At 43.1% G+C, this 21418-nt stretch overlaps 2 protein-coding genes across 2 annotated transcripts; one reads left to right on the top strand and one right to left on the bottom strand.

The window, feature by feature from the left end:
* Positions 1-3614: 3614 nt before the first annotated feature.
* LOC127345672 (glucan endo-1,3-beta-glucosidase, acidic isoform) lies at positions 3615-4928 on the bottom strand. Its single transcript, XM_051372170.1, has 2 exons — positions 4797-4928; positions 3615-4696 (listed from the first exon to the last, which is right to left on the bottom strand). Exons 1-2 carry the CDS (start codon positions 4870-4872, stop codon positions 3750-3752), a joined length of 1023 nt encoding a protein of 340 aa, XP_051228130.1. The 5' UTR covers positions 4873-4928; the 3' UTR covers positions 3615-3749.
* Positions 4929-11052: 6124 nt separating this feature from the next.
* On the top strand, positions 11053-12512 carry LOC127345674 (glucan endo-1,3-beta-glucosidase, acidic isoform-like). The gene is made up of 2 exons (XM_051372173.1): positions 11053-11189; positions 11404-12512. The coding sequence occupies exons 1-2, from the start codon at positions 11126-11128 to the stop codon at positions 12339-12341; spliced, it is 1002 nt and encodes a 333-aa protein (XP_051228133.1). The 5' UTR covers positions 11053-11125; the 3' UTR covers positions 12342-12512.
* The last annotated feature ends 8906 nt before the right edge of the window (positions 12513-21418 follow it).

Here is a 21418-nt window from a genome sequence, read left to right as displayed (position 1 = left end):
GGCCCTCGTGGGCGCGGCGCCAGGATCAGCGGTGGCGGCTGCCGGCCGCGCGGGGCAGCAACGGAGTCGTGCGAGCGGGTACGATTTCTTGTGGTGGGCGATGGATTGGTGGGGCCTGGGAAAGGGACATCCTCTGGTTCGTGTCCGTGGGATCGATGCGATCGGACGACGCGCGACCCGGAGGTTGCGTCGCTCGCAGCCTCCGGGGGATCTGGATCATTTTCCTTTGAAATATGTGGTGTCTATTACCGAAGAGAAGGACCTTGCACCTTATCCACCCACGCTACAGTGCCGGAGCGATTTTCTGAAACCACCCGTTCCAACCACCTCGCCGGCGGCGATTCGCTGGTTCCCTCTCCGGACAGCGGCCGCTCCGTGGGAGGGTGGAGAATCCCTGGATCTCGTCGTGTATGTAGTGTAGGCTCGAGTAGGCTTCCAGTCGGCAGCATTGAGTAGTTGGTGGCGAGGTTGGAGTGGTTTTTCCTGGCGGCAGTCATCCTCTTCGGTGGTGGGGCTCCACTATGGATCGGCCACCTTGTTCACCCTCGTAACTCCTCGGAGCTGCTATGTGTGCCCTTCCGCATTTGTATAAGTTGAAGGTGATGGTGTTGCAGATCAAGGCGAAGGAGACGGCGATGCAGGGTGGAGGCTCTTCAGAGCTGAGGTTCATTGACTTCCCGTCCAGAAAGGGGCTCCTTCCTATCCAAGGTTTGTGTGGAGGCGTAACAGCGGCACGTCCTAGTCGTCGTCGGCGACATCGAGTTCCAGAAGGGCCAACTTGTCTTTTTTCCTTGTTTTGGATCTTCCTGTAAGAACTTTGCTCTAAATATTGTCTGATCTTGTGAATCAAACGATGAATGCATGACTGTTTTGTGTGATCATTACAAGAAAGCAATTCTTTGACTGGTTACAAAAAAAATACCTGGTAAATTGCAAAATAATGTAAGTTATTCGGCAAAGTCTATTCCGAGTGCTACACTCGGTGAAGACTACACGGCAAAGCCATTGTTATGTGTCGAACAGTGCCACTGCGCAAAAAAAAGCAACTTAACATTAGGGGCACAAATAGAAAGGCCACATGTCAAGCCGGTTTGTAAGTGTGTTTTTCCGACACAGGCCACATCCAAATTCTTTGCCGAGTGCATGGTTTAGCATGACAAAGACATTAAATCAAATTTAAAAAATGACCCAAATCCTCATGTCGAGCATGTCCAAGCCATCTGCGCCCCCATCGAGGGTGGTATCCTGGTCGTCACCCCCTGCAACTCGTGGCGGCTAAGGGAGGTCCTAACAGGATTGTGGAGCTGGGTGCATTCCTCGGTGCCTCGGCCCTGCACATGGCACCCGTCAGGGGTGGAGCTAGAGGCAAACTTTTCATGGTGCATCTCTCTAGCATGGCATAAAAACACTCAGTTTTATAGTCTTGCAAGCTTGAATTAAGGCCTCCATAATGAACTTTTTTTCAACTTAACCTGATGCCTTACCCTTGTTTTGCTTACAAGTAGTGCAATAAAATTTCTTGGACCCTGATGCTTGTGCATTACGTACATTCTAAAGAGCTCCGCTCTTGGCGCCCATCCACTGCGTTGACAAGGACCTGCAGCCTTACACTATATATCCCCGGCCATCCTCCACATTGAAGATTCCTTGGTGGGTCAGCGAGAGACACGCAAGTAAGGTGCTAAAACAAAAGAAACTCAGCCTATCATGAACTATTGATGAATTAGAGGCAATCACGGAAGTGAGACCGCTGACTACGCAACAAATTGATCTTAAAAGTCAATACAATGCAAATTTGGTTGGTCTCCTCCGAGAGGAGGAACTCAAATGGTACCAGCGATCAAAACCTCAGTCCCTTCTAGAAGGAAATATGAATACGACATATTTTCCTAGTGTCGCCAATGGTAGACACATGAAGAAACTGATTCATTCTCTTGTTCAGGAGGAGGGCACGATCTACTACTACAAATGATTATTTGGAGTCCCGAAGGAATCTACACTATTCTTGGACGAATCCAGGATTGATGATATTCCTCAAGTGTTCCCCTAGAAAGCTCCTTTTTACCGCTCTTTATTCAGAAGAGGAAGTTTAAGAAAGTTGTCTCAGGTGGAACACAACAAGGCGTCTGACCTAGATGGTTTTCCTGTGGAGATTTTTCAAACCTTCCAGGATATTATTAAGGGTGATTTATTGGAACTGTTCGGCGAGCTTCATGATGGACAACTTAAGCTTTTCCCCATCAATTTTGGGGAGATTATTCTACTACCAAAAATTAATGATGCGGAAAGGACTCAAAAGTTCAGTCCAGTATGTCTTCTTAATGTTTACTTTCACTAAGGTGGGTATTGCTAGGCCCAATTCGGCGGTTGATTATGTGGTGAGACCTACTCAGACTGCTTTCATGCTAGGTAGGTACATCATAGACGATGTAGTAATGCTGCATGAAATAATCCATGAGTTACACCGGAAAAACAGAATGGGGTAGTCCTTAAAATCGGCTTTAAAAAATCCAATTATGAGGTTAAGTGGTCTTTTCTGCAACAAATTCTCAGAATGAAAGATTTATCTGAAGAGTATCGCATCTTAATTATTATTTTTGTTTTTAGAGAAAATGTTGCCATTAAAGTTAATAATGAAGGTGGTAGATATTTGGAGACAAAAAACGGTTGAGGCAAGGTGATCTCCTATCTCCAATGTTGTTTAACATTGTGGCGGATATGTTGGCCATTATTATTGAGCGTGTGAAAGTTGATGGTCAACTGAATGAGTGGTTCCCCACTTAGTTGATGGAGGACTGTCTATCCTCCAATACACCGACGAAAAAATCATTTTTATGGAACATGACTCGAAAAAGGCAAGAAATCTAAAATTAATACTATCAATATTCGAGCAGTTATCAGGTCTTTATATGGTATCTCAGGCGTGGTATTATTCTTACTAAAGATAACCTTGCAAAACGAAACTGGCATGGATGTATGAAATGCATTTTATCACGAAGACGAGATAATAAAACACATTTTCTTCCACTGTCAGTTCGCTAGGTCTATATGGTCAATCATTCATATAGGCTCTACCTTATATCTGCCACGAAGCATTGCAATTTTTTAGCAATTGGCTAAACTTAGTGGATTCTAGGTTTAAGTTACTTATCAGTGTGGGAGCGATTACCGTCTTATGGTCGCTTTAGCTATGTAGGAATGACAAGGTTTTTAATGATAAACATTCTTCTCTTATGCATGTCATATATCTACGAATGTACGGTTTTGCTCTGCCATAGTCATCGCTTCAGCGTACAGCGGATCGAGACCTCCTTACGGAGGTCTCTACACGGTTGAAAGATACGGCCAAAAAATTATTACCCAACATGGTGGCTGCATAACCCCAGGATAGCAACTCCCAATGTCTAGTTTACCTTCAGTTGTTGTAGACCATTTGTATTTGTGTTGGCTTTATTTATTGCTTTCATTTTACTTTGGATATTTTGGATAACCATGTGTATCTTAGTTATGCAGAGATTGATTGTAATACTTAAAACTCTTTAAGTAATAAACCAACATTTATAAGAAAAAGTAAGGGAAAGACGAGACGCCACTATGTATGGCCATCGCCAAGCTGAACAGAACGGGGCTTTTACTCCTCCATATATTATATATATTCAAAATGTTTAGACGCTTTCAAGATCGAAATTGAAATTTTGTTTCAGAACCCTGGCCCCCTCCGAGATCTTTTCCTTACCACTACCCAAAACTTACGCGAAGATGATGGGGTACGCCGGCGATTGGTCCGGGTTGAACAGCCCAAAGTGCTTCTCCGTCTCTTCCCCTTCGTTCTTATTGTTCTCGTTGAACATGGCGAATATGTACGTCTCGATGTCCCCAGGCCTCTTTGGAGTCCCCTTCTCGACATGGTTGATGAGGTACTGGTTGTACATCTGCGCGTTTTTCATGGTGGCCACCGTGCCGTCGCCGGCCGATGGCCACCCGCTCTCTGACACCACGATGGGGACGGTCTCGGCCCCGGCGCTCTCGAGCGCGGAGTACATGGTGTCCACGAGCGCATCGAACAGGTTCTGGTACTGGTTGCCGTTGTCGTCCGTCACCACCGTGGTCGTTGAGCTGAAGAGGGCGTAGTCGAGGGTGATGTGGGTGGTGTCGCCCTTGTAAGAGAAGTAGGGGTATATGTTGGCCAGCAGCGGCGCGCCTGTGCTGGCGAGGTACTGCGCGATGGGCGGCATGTGAGAGGCGGAGGCATTGAAGATGCCCTTGGAGGGAGGGAAGCCTTGGGTGACGGCCGAATTCACCGCCGTGGACACCTTGATGCCGCCGAGTCCGGCCCTATCCAGCGCGTTGCGGATGTTCTTCATGGCCGGGAGGATGTCCCGCGGGTTGCCGCCTTGACCGGGAACCTCGTTACCGACGGCGATGTACTTGATGGTCAGGCCCTGGTGGGATTGTATGTTGGCCTTGACCCAGGCGGCCGCGTAGGTGGCATTGGCAGCGAGTTCGGGGAGCTGCTTGTTGCCGGTGTCGAGGATGAGGCCGAGGTTGCTGCCGCTTAGTGCCTGCAGGGTGTCGTCGTTGACGGTGTAGACGCGCATGCCGGTGATGCCGTTGGACTTGTAGAGCTCCACGACGTCGCTCGCCGTGGGCAGCCCATCGCCGTTCACGCCGTAGCACACGCCGATGGACTGAACCGCTGTGGTTGATCGATCGATCGATTCATTAATTCGCCATTCACAAATCCAATTTGGCAAAGAGAACTCGTAGTAAGTAATAGTTGAGAGAAACTGGAATACCTGCCGGAATGGCTGCGAGCACGCCAAGGACCATCGCCACTGCAAACATGTAGGCAGCAGCACGATGCTCTGCCATCGCCGTGCAACCAAGAGTGTCTTGGGCAAAACAAGCTACGTGTACGTGTTCCTTAATTTTGCATGCATTGCACGAAGCATTCGCCCCTCTATATATACACACGGGGCAACTGTTTGGTAGCGAACGAGGTAGTCGTCCACCTGCCGTCGGGTTCGGCCGGCCGGAGGAGGACTTGTCGGTATGTGTGCGGAGACACGACGCTTTGTCCGGCTCGTGGAATTCCGGGGTTCGCTGACCGCTGCCGTGGCTTGTTACAAGAGCTGATAGTGGCCGCAACAGTACGTGCTTCGTTGCTTCCTACCACTGGTTGTTTGTACACCGCATGCATGTGTGATGGCCGGACTGATGGGTATCGCGCTATATGTGGGGAGCACAGAAAAAGATAAATTTTCAATAAACCACAACTTTTGAGGTAAAAGGTTTAAAAAAAAACACAGTCAAAGGATTTTTTTCAAAAAACTGCAACTTTTAAGGTAAGTTGATTCAAATAACCCAAATGATATGATTTGGATGTGTCTCCTAAACAATTTGGTTTCTCTTTGTTTTTTCAGACCAAAATAAAGGAGTAGATGTCACTTGGAACACCATCGCCACTTGTGCACGTGTGATCCTCACATATTCTCCTCTATCATCCAATCGTGGGCGAGAGGATGAAACAAGGGAGGTCGGGGCACGTTGCCAAGTCCCATCTGTTGCCCTCCTCATTGCCTCCATGGAGCTCTTGTGGCAGGCCATGCTGGTGTCGTCCTCGCCTCTTCTCTCTTCATTTCTCCAGCCAGAGCTCCGGTGATCGCCACTGCTGAAAGGACCTAGACGTCACCTAGAGTGAGTGAATAGGCTATTTAAAACAATTAGGGTTTTGGCTTGAAAAAAAAAGCAGAAGTAACTATTGTATTTATCAAGCACAAAAACTAAAATATCATTGGGTCAACCGTGTGCACCAACAGCTTATGATAAACAAGTAAAAATATGTGATCGAAAGATATAATGAGATAGATAATTTTAACCACGATGGCTATGACAATGTAACTATATGAATAAGGGAGCTTAGGTATAAAGACAACTGAAGCATGTGAAGATGACGATGTATCCTTAAGTTCATGTCTAACGAGAAGTTAATCTCTGTTGAGAGGTGCGTAGGCACAGTGACCTCCAAGCACCACCATGAGTGTACACCCTTCCATGCCAATGCATGCAATCGAAGCTTCCTAACATTCCAGAAATTCTTCATCACACCTCTATAGAAATAGGTACTCTCGACCAAAATTCTTGAACAATCAAGTTATATCTTTATTTTTGGGCCTCCTTTGGTACTCTCGACCAAAATTCTTCATCACACCTCTATAGAAATAGGTCAAGCACTCAAGGATTATGCTTTGACCCATTCAAAAAAATTCATAGAAGGCATTAGTTGGTGTGCCATATAACAACATACACATCAAAGGTGCATTTGTGCAAAGGAGAAAATCCAACCTTTCCAAATGCATCGCTCCTTTAGCGGAAAATGGGGAGACCAATTAATAAGGGTTCGCACAATGGGATGAAATAGATGTTGTTGCATGCGGAGCATTTGAAGAAATTGCGAACAATTGTACCAATAATTCTCCAAGAAGTAATCACTAATCGTCCATCAATTGATTTTCAACAGCTTCACAGTTCCTATCAACGTGCCTGCGAGAATCCCTTCTATGTTGATTAGACATAGGTATTTGTTGCTCTAGTCTATCTATCTTTCCTTCAACTCGATCGTTGACGAAGTCTCAAAAGAAATCATTGATGGTAGAGAAACTACTCGAATCATTGGTGTGATCTGGCTGATTTGACTAGGAGTTTGAGTATGTGGACATGCTTTTTGGTGGCAAATATGCAAAGTCTATTGTATCACTGATTGGAGCATTTTGGAATGTAGTGTTATCCTCTATTTATGAACTTTCGTCCATCATGCATTTTTTACAATTTCTGTCTAGTTTTCAATTTAACAATGCACAAGTCTACCACTTAATATAGGAAGAGATACATGTTAAATTTTACAAATACATAATGAGTTGGAACATACATTTTTTTACCTAGACATAGTATTAATAATACTTCCGAACCAGTACATATATTTGCGTAAAAAATACTCCTAATTAGTTAAGCCCAAGCTCCATGGCTAAGTACTGAACCACTTGTTCATGCCTCATCTTTTGATTATGGTTGTAACCTGAAGTATTCTTAGCAATGAGATTAAGGTATTTTTTTAGTCAATCTAAGTACTCCACCACTTGTTCATGCGTCATCTTTTTTGGTGAATGCTCTATTCAGTCAAGCTTTTCAGACTTTGTATTCTCCTTCTCAGTTTTAGCCTATAGTAATGTAGCCGGAATTGATTTCTCTAGTTGAAGCTAATTAAAATGTTTCACATTTTCATTTGTTAAGATACACGCACCGCGCTTTTCCTTGGATTTATTTTTTACCTTCTTGGTTTCTTTATTTGGAACTATATTTTCCTGATGCACTCGGCTTATTTTTGTTATAAATTTAGATCACTTGTCCATTTTTTTTTGTTTAATCATTATTTGTCACAAGTTCTCGAATGGAAACAACATATTTTGTTTTGGCATCTTCCATGTACTTCACAAGAACTTTTTTCAACAATTGTGAAAGGACATGGATGACGTGTAGAGGGGTGAATAGGTGGTTTAAAATTTTCCGATAGTGGCTTGAACAAATACGGAATAAAACTAGCGTAATTTTTTAAACACGCAACCAATGTATATACTACAGTTCATACATGTGCACCAACAACTTATTCTAAGAAAGAAAAGAAACTATGTGATAGCAAGATATATAACTTCAAGTACAAAGACTATCACAAAGTAAAATGTATAAGTAAATAGCTCGGGTATATAATTAACCGAGGCATGCAGAGACAACGATGTATCTCGAAGCTCACACTCTTGCGAGGGCTACTCTATGTTGGAGCAGTGTGGAGGCACAAGGCTCCCCAAACGTCACGAAGGCCTCGCCGTATTCTTCTTGAGCCTTCCCATAAAAAGGTAAGCCCTTGTTCCACTAATGAACCCTTGAGGGAGATCACAAACCCATACAAGCTTGGGGAAATATCCACAACTTAATTGAGGCTCTCAAAAAATCGCCACGATAGCCTCATGGTTGAGGAATCACCACAACTTAATTGGAGGGCCAAAAACACAATTAAGACCTCCAAGCCGTTTATGGTTGAAAGACCAAAAGAAACAAGCTTCAGGCACAACCACCCGAGAGAAATATCTCATTAACTTTCATTTCCACGTAATACCATGGAAAACTCAAACTAATGCACCAAATGCAATGGAAAGTCCCTTTCTCTTAAATTTCACCAAAGCTATAAAATCTATTGTGGGTTAAGAGAGAAAAAACAGAGGAGGTGACCACCAAATTTCTCCAACATCTAGATCAAGATGGATTTCATCACTAAGAGTGGATTTTGATTAGTGGAATTATAGATCTAGATCTACTCTATTTTTTCTCTCAAATATATGCAAAAATTATGGGAACGAGAGGAAGATAGCAGGCTAAAAGGAAGTTTAAAAATAGAGGGAAAATGAGCTGGAAGAATTAGAGAACCTTTAGGGAATAAGGTCCCTTAAATATGACCCTCCCAAATCCAACTATAGAGACAAAAAAAACACTGCATCAAAAGTGATTCGGCCTGCTCTGACCACTAAGTTCAGCTAGAACCAATCTCTATATAGACGACTTTGGCCGACTGGACTGCTTGGCCGAGACGTACTAGTTTGGCCGAAGAGATAACACCAATTGAAAATGCCTCCATTTTCACATACGAACACCGATTTCGATGAAACTTGGCTAGCAAGCAACAAGATCTATAGGATCATGCAGAGGATCATCATATTCTAGCAAAGGATTATAAAATTAAATAAAGAAAGGTTTAACATATCTATAAGAGACAAACGGGTGAAACCTTCAACATTGAAAACACATGAACTTGAGTTAGGAAACTTTGAATTAGGCACACTGTTTAAAAAATAGGGCAGTTTAATGATTAATATGTTGATTAATCGCTACTAGGAGTCTGACCATATCAATTACCAATAATCGCTTGTGTTAATCCTTTAACCCGATTAATCGACCTAAACATCCGATTATTAGGTATGTTCCCTGTTAACTACTACACTTGGCCTGAAAAGTTGCAAAACTTTCAACGCATATCGCCAGTCTAGGTGCTACCCGCCCCAATAAAGTAGATTTTGCAAAGGTCCCGCTTGATTCTAACCTCCAACAGCTCGATTTCCACTGTCAGCAACTAGTTCCTTGCCCTCCTTGACCAGTTCCTCGTAGTTGCTCATCCTTTGGATACAGGAGCTCGACCATCTTGAGGAGCTCGTTTAGGATCTCGAGGACGCCTTCAATAGGTTAGGTGGTTGAGGTGCAAGAGGGGTCGTACCCTAGGTATGTGCTGGGAGAAGATAAACTTCATAGGTGAGAGGGAAAGAAGTGGAAGGAAAGAACGTGGTGTCAGCTGGTGGATCCTAATTCGCTTATGACCTTCAAGATTAGATCATGGAGGAGAAGTCTACATGTTTTAATGGGCTTATAGGCTCTAAAGAAGTAGGTCATTCATATAGAGGCTCATATACTATTATTGTTCTTATATAAATTGTTTTAAGTGCTAATTTGATTCGGTTGCACCTATTAATAGCCGATTGATTAAATCAGTTAATTGTCTGAATTCCGATTAATCGCTACTCCCAAGTCAACCGAGCGGTTATCGATTACCGATTTTCTTACCATTGATTAGGTGAAACCAATTTTGTTGGAAAGATGACGACAAGTGCTAACTCACAATAAGGTGAAAAACTTAAAAATAAGTGGGCTAGAGTTTTTCACGAATTTAGAGGTGAAACCTCTCAATACGACGAATCGAAAAAAAAAACTCCAATATCGAAAACGCAACAAGTATTTTGTGCGATATCTGTTTTGGATATGGAAGGACGATACCAAGAACGAAAAGATTTGAGCTCTCTCCGAACGACAAGCTCTAAGTCACCACATGGATATGATCCAAATAACAACCAGGAAAGATGATGCCAAACATGCAAGGGGTTTGAGCTCTCTCAAACAATATAAACAAGTTACTCACTCGAGAGTCCTCTTTATAGTACGATAATCTATCCTATAAACCGGTCTCTCAACTACACCATGAGATCGGTAAGAAAAAAAAGCCCATCAAGAAAAAAAAACGTTAATCTTGCATATTTCACTTGAGCTAGATGATGAGGATCTTAACCACACCAAGATCTAATGCCTTTCTTAATTGTGCTTTCTTGATGAAGTCTTGATGATGTAATTTTGACCATAAAAGGACTCCATTTGTCGTGCTCCTCGATATCCTCAACTTTCGTTAGTAACACTGTTTTGTAGCCACACTGAATAGGTGTTTTCTCCTTGGCACCAACATCTTCCCCTTTTGTGATTAGATCTAGGTAGATAAATTTTGTGTAACAAAGAGTCTATGGACGAGGTGGTATAATACCATTTCGTTCATAGAGTTTATGGTGATCAGACTCCTATAGCTTCTGCCAAAAGTTGATATGGTAGTCAGAGCCACCTGTTTCATTTAGGTCTGATGTATATCCTGACATTACAATCTCATATATATGAGTGTTGCCTAGTGAATATCACGCTGCAACTTGTTTCTTCTCTTCTTGTTGGAATTTTTTTCATTACGGAAAAAACTCACTCGTCATCCAAGAAGTTATATTATTAATCAGGAGAGTGATGTCACTTTATTCTGCATTATCTAAACAACATGGAAGCGATAAGATATGATGTCCTGTGTAGGCACAAACAGCCAGTGGCAGGAAGCAACAAGCTGGCCGCCACTATTATTAGTCCTTGTAATAACTACCCCGGAAATTCCACGTGCCGGACAAACCCCCGTGGCTCGATGTACATAAATACGGCCAACGTATTCCTTCTTATTTATCCACATGAATAAAAATGTATATACACGGGTGATTGGTGGACGACGACCTCGCCCGTCCGTCAACCGGCAGGCTGGCGACGTCTACGTATTGGTCCGGTAGCGGTGGAAACTTCTCTTTTTTTTAGAAGCTAGCGGTGGAAACTACAAGCCGTGTGTGTATATATAGGGGTGAACGTTTGCATGCAAAAGACACAGCTACGTAACTCGATCGTAGAGAGTTTAACAAGATCTAGCTAGCTAGCTAGCCACACAAGGCAAGTGAAGATGGCGAAGCATGGTGCTTTTGCAGCCGCTTTGGTAGTTGGCTTGCTTGCCGCCATTCCTGCAGGTAATCCACATTTCTCTCTCGGTCTTACCTGCAAACTTTCGATATGCGGTGCATGTAAACTGCAATTACTTTGTTAGTCCCTCGGTTCAGTAATTTTTATTATGGTCTAGTTTAATCTTAAAGTAAACAAGGATATAAATTATGAAAGGTTGATACCAGATACACATATGCCACTGTTCACAAATTAATCGACCGATGAAATTAACAACCACAGCTGTTGAGTCCATCGGCGTGTGCTACGGCGTGAACGGCGACAGGCTGCCCTCGGCAAGTGAGGTGGTGCAGCTCTACAAGTCCAACGGCATCACCGGCATGCGCGTCTACAACGTCAAGGACGACACCCTGAAGGCCCTGAGCGGCAGCAACCTCGGCCTCATCCTCGACACCGGCAACACGCAGCTCAATGCCCTCGCTTCCAGTGCCTCCAACGCGGACGCCTGGGTCAAGGCCAACGTGCAGTCGCAGCAGGGCCTCACCATCAAGTACATCGCGGTCGGCAACGAAGTTCCCAATCAAGGCGGCAGGACGCAGGACGTCCTCCCGGCCATGAAGAACATTCAAAACGCGCTGGTCAGGGCCGGCCTCGGCGGCATCAAGGTGTCCACGGCGGTGCATTCGGGCGTCACCAAAGGGTTCCCTCCCTCCCAGGGCACCTTCTCAGACGACGGCGCCCACATGCCGCCCATCGCGCAGTACCTCGCCAGCATCGGCTCGCCACTGCTCGCCAACATCTACCCCTATTTCTCATTCAAGGGCACGCCCAGCATCGACATCAAATACGCCCTCTTCACCGCGCCGGGCACGGTGGTGCACGACGACGGCAACGGCAAGGACTACCAGAACCTGTTCGACGCGCTCGTGGACACCATGTACTCTGCACTCGAGAGCGCCGGGTCCGGGAGCGTCCCCATCGTGGTGTCCGAGAGCGGGTGGCCGTCGGCCGGCGACCCGGATGCGACCGCGGCTAACGCACGGACCTACAACCAGAACCTGATCAACCACGTCGGGAAGGGGACGCCCAAGAGGCCTGGGGCCATCGAGGCGTACATATTCGCCATGTTCAACGAGAACTTGAAGGGTGGGCTAGAGACGGAGAAGCACTTTGGGCTGTTCAACTCGGACAAGTCGCCGGCCTACTCCATCAACTTCTAAATTGAACAGACCGATACGAACGCACGTACATGGCAAGATGAGGAACATTTGCCTATTAATTTCCGTATTTGAATAAGATGCCCGTAAAATGCCAAAGCCTGAGGCAGGCGCTTTAATTATGTACTACTGTCTACTGGAGACAAATGATAAGATGATGCACTTTTTTTCTAACTGAAATTGTTCCTTTCAATTAATTTGCATAACGGAAATACAGAGTTCAGATCAATCTCGTTCACGAACAAAGAAGGAACTGAAAACACCTTGTAGGAAAATATGATGCACATTTGAGATATGTGTGGTTGTGTTCGAATTGTGAATCATGCGAGGAATGGAACGAAGGGCGGATCCAAGAATATAAACCATGCATGGCCGCAGCTTACGGCAAGAAGATCTGCTCTCTCTCCGCTTCTTTTTGTTCTTGCAATTGGCCCTTAACTTGCAATACATACTTGAGATATGTGGTTGTGAATCCGGCAAGGAAAGGAAGCGAAGGGTGGATCCAAGTGGGCAACATGCATCTCCACCCATGGTCATCAGTTTTTAGCTCCGTCACTGAATAGACCATTTTGTGTGATGTGGTCATTTGAGTATCGCTGCTGATAGTCTTAGCAATAGTTGTTATTACATCTTTTGTAAGATGGTGAAATTAACTGGCACACCTTTTTTTGTGCATGTGAGTGCATTTTCTACAACGCACAAGCGAGATAACGTTCACATATCCACCGTCCATTAGGGTTTGGAGATTTATGTCCCGTTCTTATTTTTGTGTCATGTTTTAGAATGTCATACACAATATTTTTCATGGTTTATTCAAGAACTTCACATTTTATTTTGTTTTAAAATGTACCATCATGTTTCGTTGCATGGAAGTGCACAGTATATTAACAAGGGATGAAGCCTGCTACCCGCATGGGTAGCTACACACCCATGCATTATACCAATTTGCAAGTCATATTAACTTGTTTTAGCTCAGTTTCCTAGTAGAACGCGGAATTCTAGTGTACAAAAGTGGTTTCCGAATTTTGATTTGAACTTTTTTTGTCAAAGTCAACTCAGTATTCAAAAATTCAATGCAAAATACGTTGGTGAGTTGACTTTGATCAAAAAAATATTGTTATCAAAATTTGAAACCACTTTTGTACACTAGAATTCCACGTTCTACTAGGAAACTGAGCTAAACCAAGTTAATAGGGCTTGCATATTAGTATAATGCATGGGTGTGTAGCTACCCATGCAGGTAGCAAATGCATTCTCATTAACAATGAGTATTCAGAGTCAAACAAAAATTCAACTCAAAACATCAAGTTCAAAATTTGTTCAACCCCGAAGCACACACAAAGATCGATAAAGTTTTCATTACTAATTAAAAAGGTTCAATAAGTTTCCATAACAACTCGATATCATTACAAAATAGTATAGAAATTACAAAACAATAGATGAAATCATAGCACAACTTTGTCGTTTCCCAATCCATGGAAGCGATATGATTGCATTATCCTTTAAAAATAATTCCTTCTCAAAACTCAAGATATGTAACCATGTAATTGTTCATGCATGTATTGGCCTCCCGTCTCGTTTTCCGACTTATTCTTCACATAGTTCATTGAAGAAAAAATGCTTTGAAGCCCCACATTGGCCACCATAATCGGGACCTATGGTAGGTCTGGCTCGTGTGGTGCTCCCCCGTGCTCTCATCACTTGATGGCCCCGGGCGATGACGTCTGTGCCCCATCCACCTTGCCTCAACAAGATGGCAAGTAAATCAATCGCCTGCCACCCCGCTCTCGTCATGCCCTTTATAGCTAGAACGACCGCTGGTGCTACACTCGTGGATGCCTCATGGTAATAGTATGGTATCCGAATTGTTTAGTAGAGATGATATGGGTAACAATAGAGGGCAACTGGATGTGGTGCTAAATGAGCTGAATACTAGATGATTTATTTTTGGCTAAAATAATGGATATTCAGATGAATACCCATGAATACAGTGTGCCCACTCATGTTTCTATGTGTATTAGAATAATCTAGCCGCATGAATCTCCAAACAGAATACACACTCTATTAGTGTATGAAATCTACCATGCATGGTAGAAACTTATATTTCATGAGTATAGCCTAACAAGGTGTCACGATGTTTTTGTCAGGTGCCTAGAGATGCGAATGAAACTCTAAAAATCTTAATAACTAATCAGAAAGTTTGGTGTGAAGTCTTATAACTTATAGACAAAGGGAGTTGTACTATATAGTAGCATCATGCATATGATACTAGTATATAATAATGTATCTATAATGGTATCATGTAGTATCTTAATATTATTATATTTAAACATTTCATGCAAAATTGCGTAGAAGGTTTATTTGACATTAATTTTTCTAAGTCTACATCATATGATGTATATGATATGATATGGTATCTACATATGATACCACTATAATAGTTGCAATCTCCTAGAATAAAGTGACCCAAATGTTCTCTGCGTGCTAAGCATCACATTTTCACTTCTTCCTTGATCTTAGCACGAATGACAGGTGGCAGGGTGGGTAACCGCCGATAAAAATCCTTAGCTTAGTTTCTTTCCAAATCTCACATGAGACAAGCATGAAAAGCAGGGCAAAAGATTTTCAGTCATGATTTATGTTTCAAATCATCTCGAGCTACAATGTCTTGATGTCGTGGGCCCCCTCTTCCGAATCTTGTGGGTTGAAGCTTTGTAGTTCTAGACATCCTATGATAGTCATCAAAATGCCGATGGAGAACCGATACAAAAAGAGTTGGTGAGAGTATGTCTTAAGAACTCCATGAACGATGAGAAAACTAGAGAATTTACACTTAGGTGTTGGTACTTGGTAAGTTCTTCAAACGACAACATTAGTCATTGTTGCAGCGAGGCCAAAAAGTGTGATATGCTGTACGCGAGACTCGTTATAGGCTAAAGAGTCAAGATGCACCATTGACTCCATTACTCAAAAACTGTGAATAGGAAGTTTAAAACCTAATACTTCCTCCGTCTCACCAAAAGTATCTTAACTTTATCAAAATTTGAATGTATCTACCTACTAGATAGTGTCTAGTTACATCTAAATTTTGATAAGGTTGAGACATTTTTGGTGGGATGGAGGGAGTACCGTTTATAATATTTATTTATGTTTGTGCCACCTCAGAGCGAATTGAATGGTATAAATTTATTTGCCTACTATCTAACTCATCATCAAATTAAAGATAAAACTGCAATTCCCATTACAGAGACATCCTCACCCCCAGCAGCCGACGACATCAACTACAAGCACCTAACATTGTGGCAGTGGCACCATGGTACATGAGCTGGACGGTGATGAGGACAGCGACTACAAGCATCTAGCGGTGGAGCTGTGACGGATTTACAGCCACGCTTCTAAAGAATTCACAGTCATCGACACCAAAAATCCTGCTAATTCCACTGCAGTTTGACACAATGCATTGCAGTGATTTGAGGGGCTATATATGATGTACGTATGCATCGGGGCTGCGAAACTCAAGCATTTAGTAGTTGCTCCTGGAGCTAACACATAAAAAGGACTCAGTGTATCTGCAGGCTGCAGCACAAACATGTCAACATAGGCTGCTCCTGATGATTACCTTACCTGCACATGTCACACGCGTTATTTGTATATATTGTTCATGGGCAAAAATACATGTGATTCCACTTGGTACCGCTTCTTTTTTTCTTTCAGAATCTCCTCCTGGTCATCTTGTGTCATTGCTTGGACATGCCATGCCTGAAGCGTAATAGTAAGTTAGTAACCATGCTCATATCTTAATTATTTTCCATTTTTAAATCATTATTATATTTTGTTGTTCCACAGCAACGTTTGGGAACGCTGCTAGTTAAAGATAAAACTGCAATACCCATTACAGAGTACAGACACGCATGCGGTGTACGCAGTACGCAGAGACTTCGAGTGGCAGGAAGCAACGAAGCACGCAGTGTCGAGGCCGCTATCAGCCCTTCAAACAAGCCAGGCCGCCGGACCCCGGAAATTCCACAAGCCGGACAAAGCCGTGCTCCGGCGAGCGCGACGGCAGGTACACCTTTCCGGTCAACCTCACCGCACTAGTCACTACTCCGGGACAGATCGAGTTGACCCGCGTCCAATCCTTTTCCACAGGCAACGAACAAGTTGGGTATGCCAGCAAGCAATAGAGCTCCGCAAGCAATATATATACACACAGTAGTACTCCTAGTTGATAGCTAGTGGTGGAAAATAGAAACCGATCGGGAATACAGCATGATGTGCCAATCTTGATCAGTTGTGCGCGCAGCAGCTAGGGATTTGCGTTTGCATTTATGGGGATCCGTGTGGCTTGGTGCATTGCATGTACACAAACATAAGAGTAAGTTTAATAGTAGAGGCAACTGCTAGCTATAAGCCAAGTGCCATGTCATCTATAGTCTACTTAGAGCTAACATGTACAATAGTGGGCTATAAACTTGTACTACTTTATCAATGCATGACCCACTTTTCACTGTCACAAAGTGCCTAGGAGCACGTGCTAGAGCTGGTTCTTGCATTAGACTAGTCACAATGGGAAGTATCATACACTTGTATCATGCATATGATACTAGTTTATGATACTGCCCCCACAATATATAGTATCATAAGATAGTATCATAGTATCATCATATTTAATGTTTTGTAGAATCTCAATGCAAATTGGTGTACATGATGTGTTTGCTATTGAGTTTCTAGTTTTACGTGCTATGATACGGTATCATATTATGATACCACTCTCATCTCTCACCTCATTAATTGGTGTGCCACATCAGATTTTTGCCAATATGGCATGCATGATACTACTTATGATACTCCCATTGTGGCTAGTCTTAGAGCCCACTCCTCTTCTCTCTTCTTCTCTCTCTCCTCCAACTAAGCAACAATATATTATTTTAATCCTTATAGTCAGCTGACTAGGACTTATTGTACTTGCTCTAAACGGGAGAGTAGGATAATCCAAGGTCAATGGCGAACCAAGGACTTAGGGCATCTCCAACCGGCCGACCCTACGGACGCGCTGGGCCGTCCGTTTTGGGCCGTTTGCGTGGCCGGTCGGACACGCGGACAGCGCCCCGCGTCCGCGTGTCCGTTTGGGTCGCACGCGGCGCCCAACGCGGCTTGATGTCTACGGGAGCTTCTATTCTTGTAGACAGTGTTGGGCCTCCAAGAGCAGAGGTTTGTAGAACAGCAGCAAGTTTCCCTTAAGTGGATCACCCAAGGTTTATCGAACTCAGGGAGGAAGAGGTCAAAGATATCCCTCTCAAGCAACCCTGCGATCACAATGCAAGAAGTCTCTTGTGTCCCCAACACACCAAATACACTTGTCAGATGTATAGGTGCACTAGTTCGGCGAAGAGATAGTGAGATGCAAGTAATATGGATGAGTATGAGTGGTAATAGCAATCTGAATAAAATATGGCAGCGAGTAAACATGCAACAAAACAGTAAACAAACGGAGATTCAATGCTTGGAAGCAAGGCCTAGGGATCCTGCTTTCACTAGTGGACACTCTCAACAATGATCACATAATAGGACTACTCTACACTCTGTTGTTGGATGATGAACACCACTAATTGTGTAGGATTACACGAACCCTCAATGCCGGAGTTAACAAGCTCAACAATATTTGATATTCATGTTTAAATAACCTTAGAGTGCAAGGTAGATCAACACAATTACACCGAGAACTAACATAGCATGCACACTGTCACCATCACACTATGAAAGAGGCATAGATCATATCAATACTAACATAGCAATAGTTAACTTCATAATCTACAAGAGATCACAATCATACCCCACGCCAAGTACTACACGATGCACACACTGTCACAATTACACCGCGCAGGAGGAATAGAGTACTTTAATAACATCACTAGAGTAGCACATAGATGATATTCAACTAGATCACATAAAGAGAGAGATGAACCACATAGCTACAGCGGAGCCCTCAGCCCCGGGGGTGAATTACTCCCTCCTCATCATGGAGACAGCGATGGCGGTGAAGATGGCGGTGGAGACGGCGGTGGAGATGACTCCGGGGGCAATTCCCCGTCCCGGCAGGGTGCCGGAACAGAGACTTCTGTCCCTAGAATTGGAGTTTCGCGATGGCGGCGGCTCTGGATGGTTTTCTCTGGTTTCGTCGAACTGGCTCGAGGTTTTAGGTCAGGGACGACTAAATAGGCGAAGAGGCGGAGTCGGAGGGGCCACGGGGTGCCCACACAATAGGGGGGCGCCCCCCCCTTGGGCCGCGCCGCCCTGTGGGGTGGGGCCCCTCTGGTCCCCTCTGGCCTTTCTCCGGTGCTCTGGAAGCTTCTGGGAATTTTAAGATCTTCGGTGTTGATTTCGTCCGATTCCGAAAATATTTCCTTACTAGGATTTCTGAAACCAAAAACAGCAGAAAACAGCAACTGGCCTTTCGGCATCTCGTCAATAGGTTAGTTCCGGAAAATGCATAAAAACGATATAAAGTGTGAACAAAACATGTCGGTATTGTCATAAAACAAGCATGTAACATCAGAAATTATAGATACGTTGGAGACGTATCAGCATCCCCAAGCTTAGTTCCTACTCGTCCTCGAGTAGGTAAACGATAAAAGATAATTTCTGAAGTGACATGCTACCAACATAATCTTAATCATACTATTGTAAAGCATATGAGATGAATGCAGCGATTCGAAGCAATGTAAATGCAATGAGTAAACAATTGAATCATATAGCAAAGACTTTTCATGAATAGTACTTTCAAGACAAGCATCAATAAGTCTTGCATAAGAGTTAACTCATAAAGCAATAAATCAAAGTAAAGGTATTGAAGCAACACAAAGGAAGATGAAGTTTCAGCGGTTGCTTTCAACTTGTAACATGTATATCTCATGGATAGTTGTCAATGCAAAGTGATATAACAAGTGCAATATGCAAGTATGTAGGAATCAATACACAGTTCACACAAGTGTTTGCTTCTTGAGGTGGAGAGAGATAGGTGAACTGACTCAACATAAAAGTAAAAGAAAGGTCCTTCAAAGAGGAAAGCATCGATTGCTATATTTGTGCTAGAGCTTTGGTTTTGAAAACAAGAAACAATTTTGTCAACGGTAGTAATAAAGCATATGTGTTACGTAAATTATATCCTACAAGTTGCAAGCCTCATGCATAGTATACTAATAGTGCTCGCACCTTGTCCTAATTAGCTCGGATTACCTGGATTATCATCGCAATGCATATGTTTTAACCAAGTGTCACAAAGGGGTACCTCTATGCTGCCTGTACAAAGGTCTAAGGAGAAATCTCGCATCGGATTTCTCGCTATTGATTATTCTCAACTTAGACATCCATACCGGGACAACATAGACAACAGATAATGGACTCCTCTTTTATGCATAAGCATGTAGCAACAATTAATTTTCTCATATGAGATTGAGGATATTTGTCCAAAACTGAAACCTCCACCATGGATCATGGCTTTAGTTAGCGGCCCAATAACTTCTTCTCTAACATTATGTATGCTCTAACCATTTTAGTGGTAAATCTCCCTTACTTCAGACAAGACGGACATGCATAGCAACTCACATGATATTCAACAAGGAGTAGTTGATGGCGTCCCCAGGAACATGGTTATCGCACAACAAGCAACTTAATAAGAGATAAAGTGCATAAGTACATGTTCAATACCACAATAGTTTTTAAGCTATTTGTCCCATGAGCTATATATTGTAAAGGTGAAGAATGGAAATTTTAAAGGTAGCACTCAAGCAATTTACTTTGGAATGGCGGAGAAATACCATGTAGTAGGTAGGTATGGTGGACACAAGTGGCATAGTGGTTGGCTCAAGGATTTTGGATGCATGAGAAGTATTCCCTCTCGATACAAGGTTTAGGCTAGCAAGGTTGTTTAGAGCAAACACAAGTATGAACCGGTACAGCAAAACTCACATAAAAGACATATTGCAAGCATTATAAGACTCTACACCGTCTTCCTTGTTGTTCAACCCCTTACTAGAAAATATCTAGACTCTAGAGAAACTACTCATGCAAACCAAATTTTAACAAGCTCTACGTATTTCTTCACTAATAGGTGCAAAGTATATGATGCAAGAGCTTAAACATGAGCACAACAATTGCCAAGTATCAAGTTATTCAAGACATCATACCGATTACTACATGTAGCATTTCCCGTTTCCAACCATATGACAATTAACGAAGCAGTTTCAACCTTCGCCATGAAAATTAAAAGCTAAGAACACATGTGTTCATACGAACCAGCGGAGCGTGTCTCTCTCCCACACAAGCATGCATTTATTCAAACAAAAACAAAAATAAAAACAAACAGACGCTCCAAGTAAAGTACATAAGATGTGACCGAATAAAAATATAGTTTCAAGAGAAGGAACCTGATAATTTGTCGATGAAGAAGGGGATGCCTTGGGCATCCCCAAGCTTAGACGCTTGAGTCTTCTTGAAATATGCAGGGATGAACCACCGGGGCATCCCCAAGCTTAGACTTTTCACTCTTCTTGATCGTAGTATATCATCCTCCTCTCTTGACCCTTGAAAACTTCCTTCACACCAAACTCGAAACAAACTCATTAGAGGGTTAGTGCATAATCAAAACTCACATGTTCAGAGGTGACACAATCATTCTTAACACTTCTGGACATTGCCCAAAGCTACTGGAAGTCAATGGAATAAAGAAAGCCATCCCACATAGCAAAGGAGGCAATGCGAAATAAAAGGTAGAATCTGTCAAAACAGAACAGTTCGTAAATACGAATTTTAAAGAGGCACCAGACTTGCTCTGAAAATGCTCAAATTGAATGAAAGTTTCGTACATATCTGAGGATCTCTCACGTAAATTGGCATAATTTTCTGAGTTACCTACAGAGAATTCAGCCCAGATTCGTGATGCATGTAAATCTGTTTCACAAGATAATCCAAATCTAGTATCAACCTTGCTATCAAAGACTTTACTTGGCACAACAATGCAATAAAACTAAGATAAGGAGAGGTTGCTACAGTAGTAACAACTTCCAAGACTCAAATATAAA

This window comes from Lolium perenne, chromosome 3 (assembly GCF_019359855.2).
Source record: "Lolium perenne isolate Kyuss_39 chromosome 3, Kyuss_2.0, whole genome shotgun sequence".
Lineage (NCBI taxonomy): Eukaryota > Viridiplantae > Streptophyta > Magnoliopsida > Poales > Poaceae > Lolium > Lolium perenne.
The sequence above is the reverse complement of the archived record's forward strand: the minus strand, read 5'-3'. Positions and strand labels throughout refer to the sequence as shown.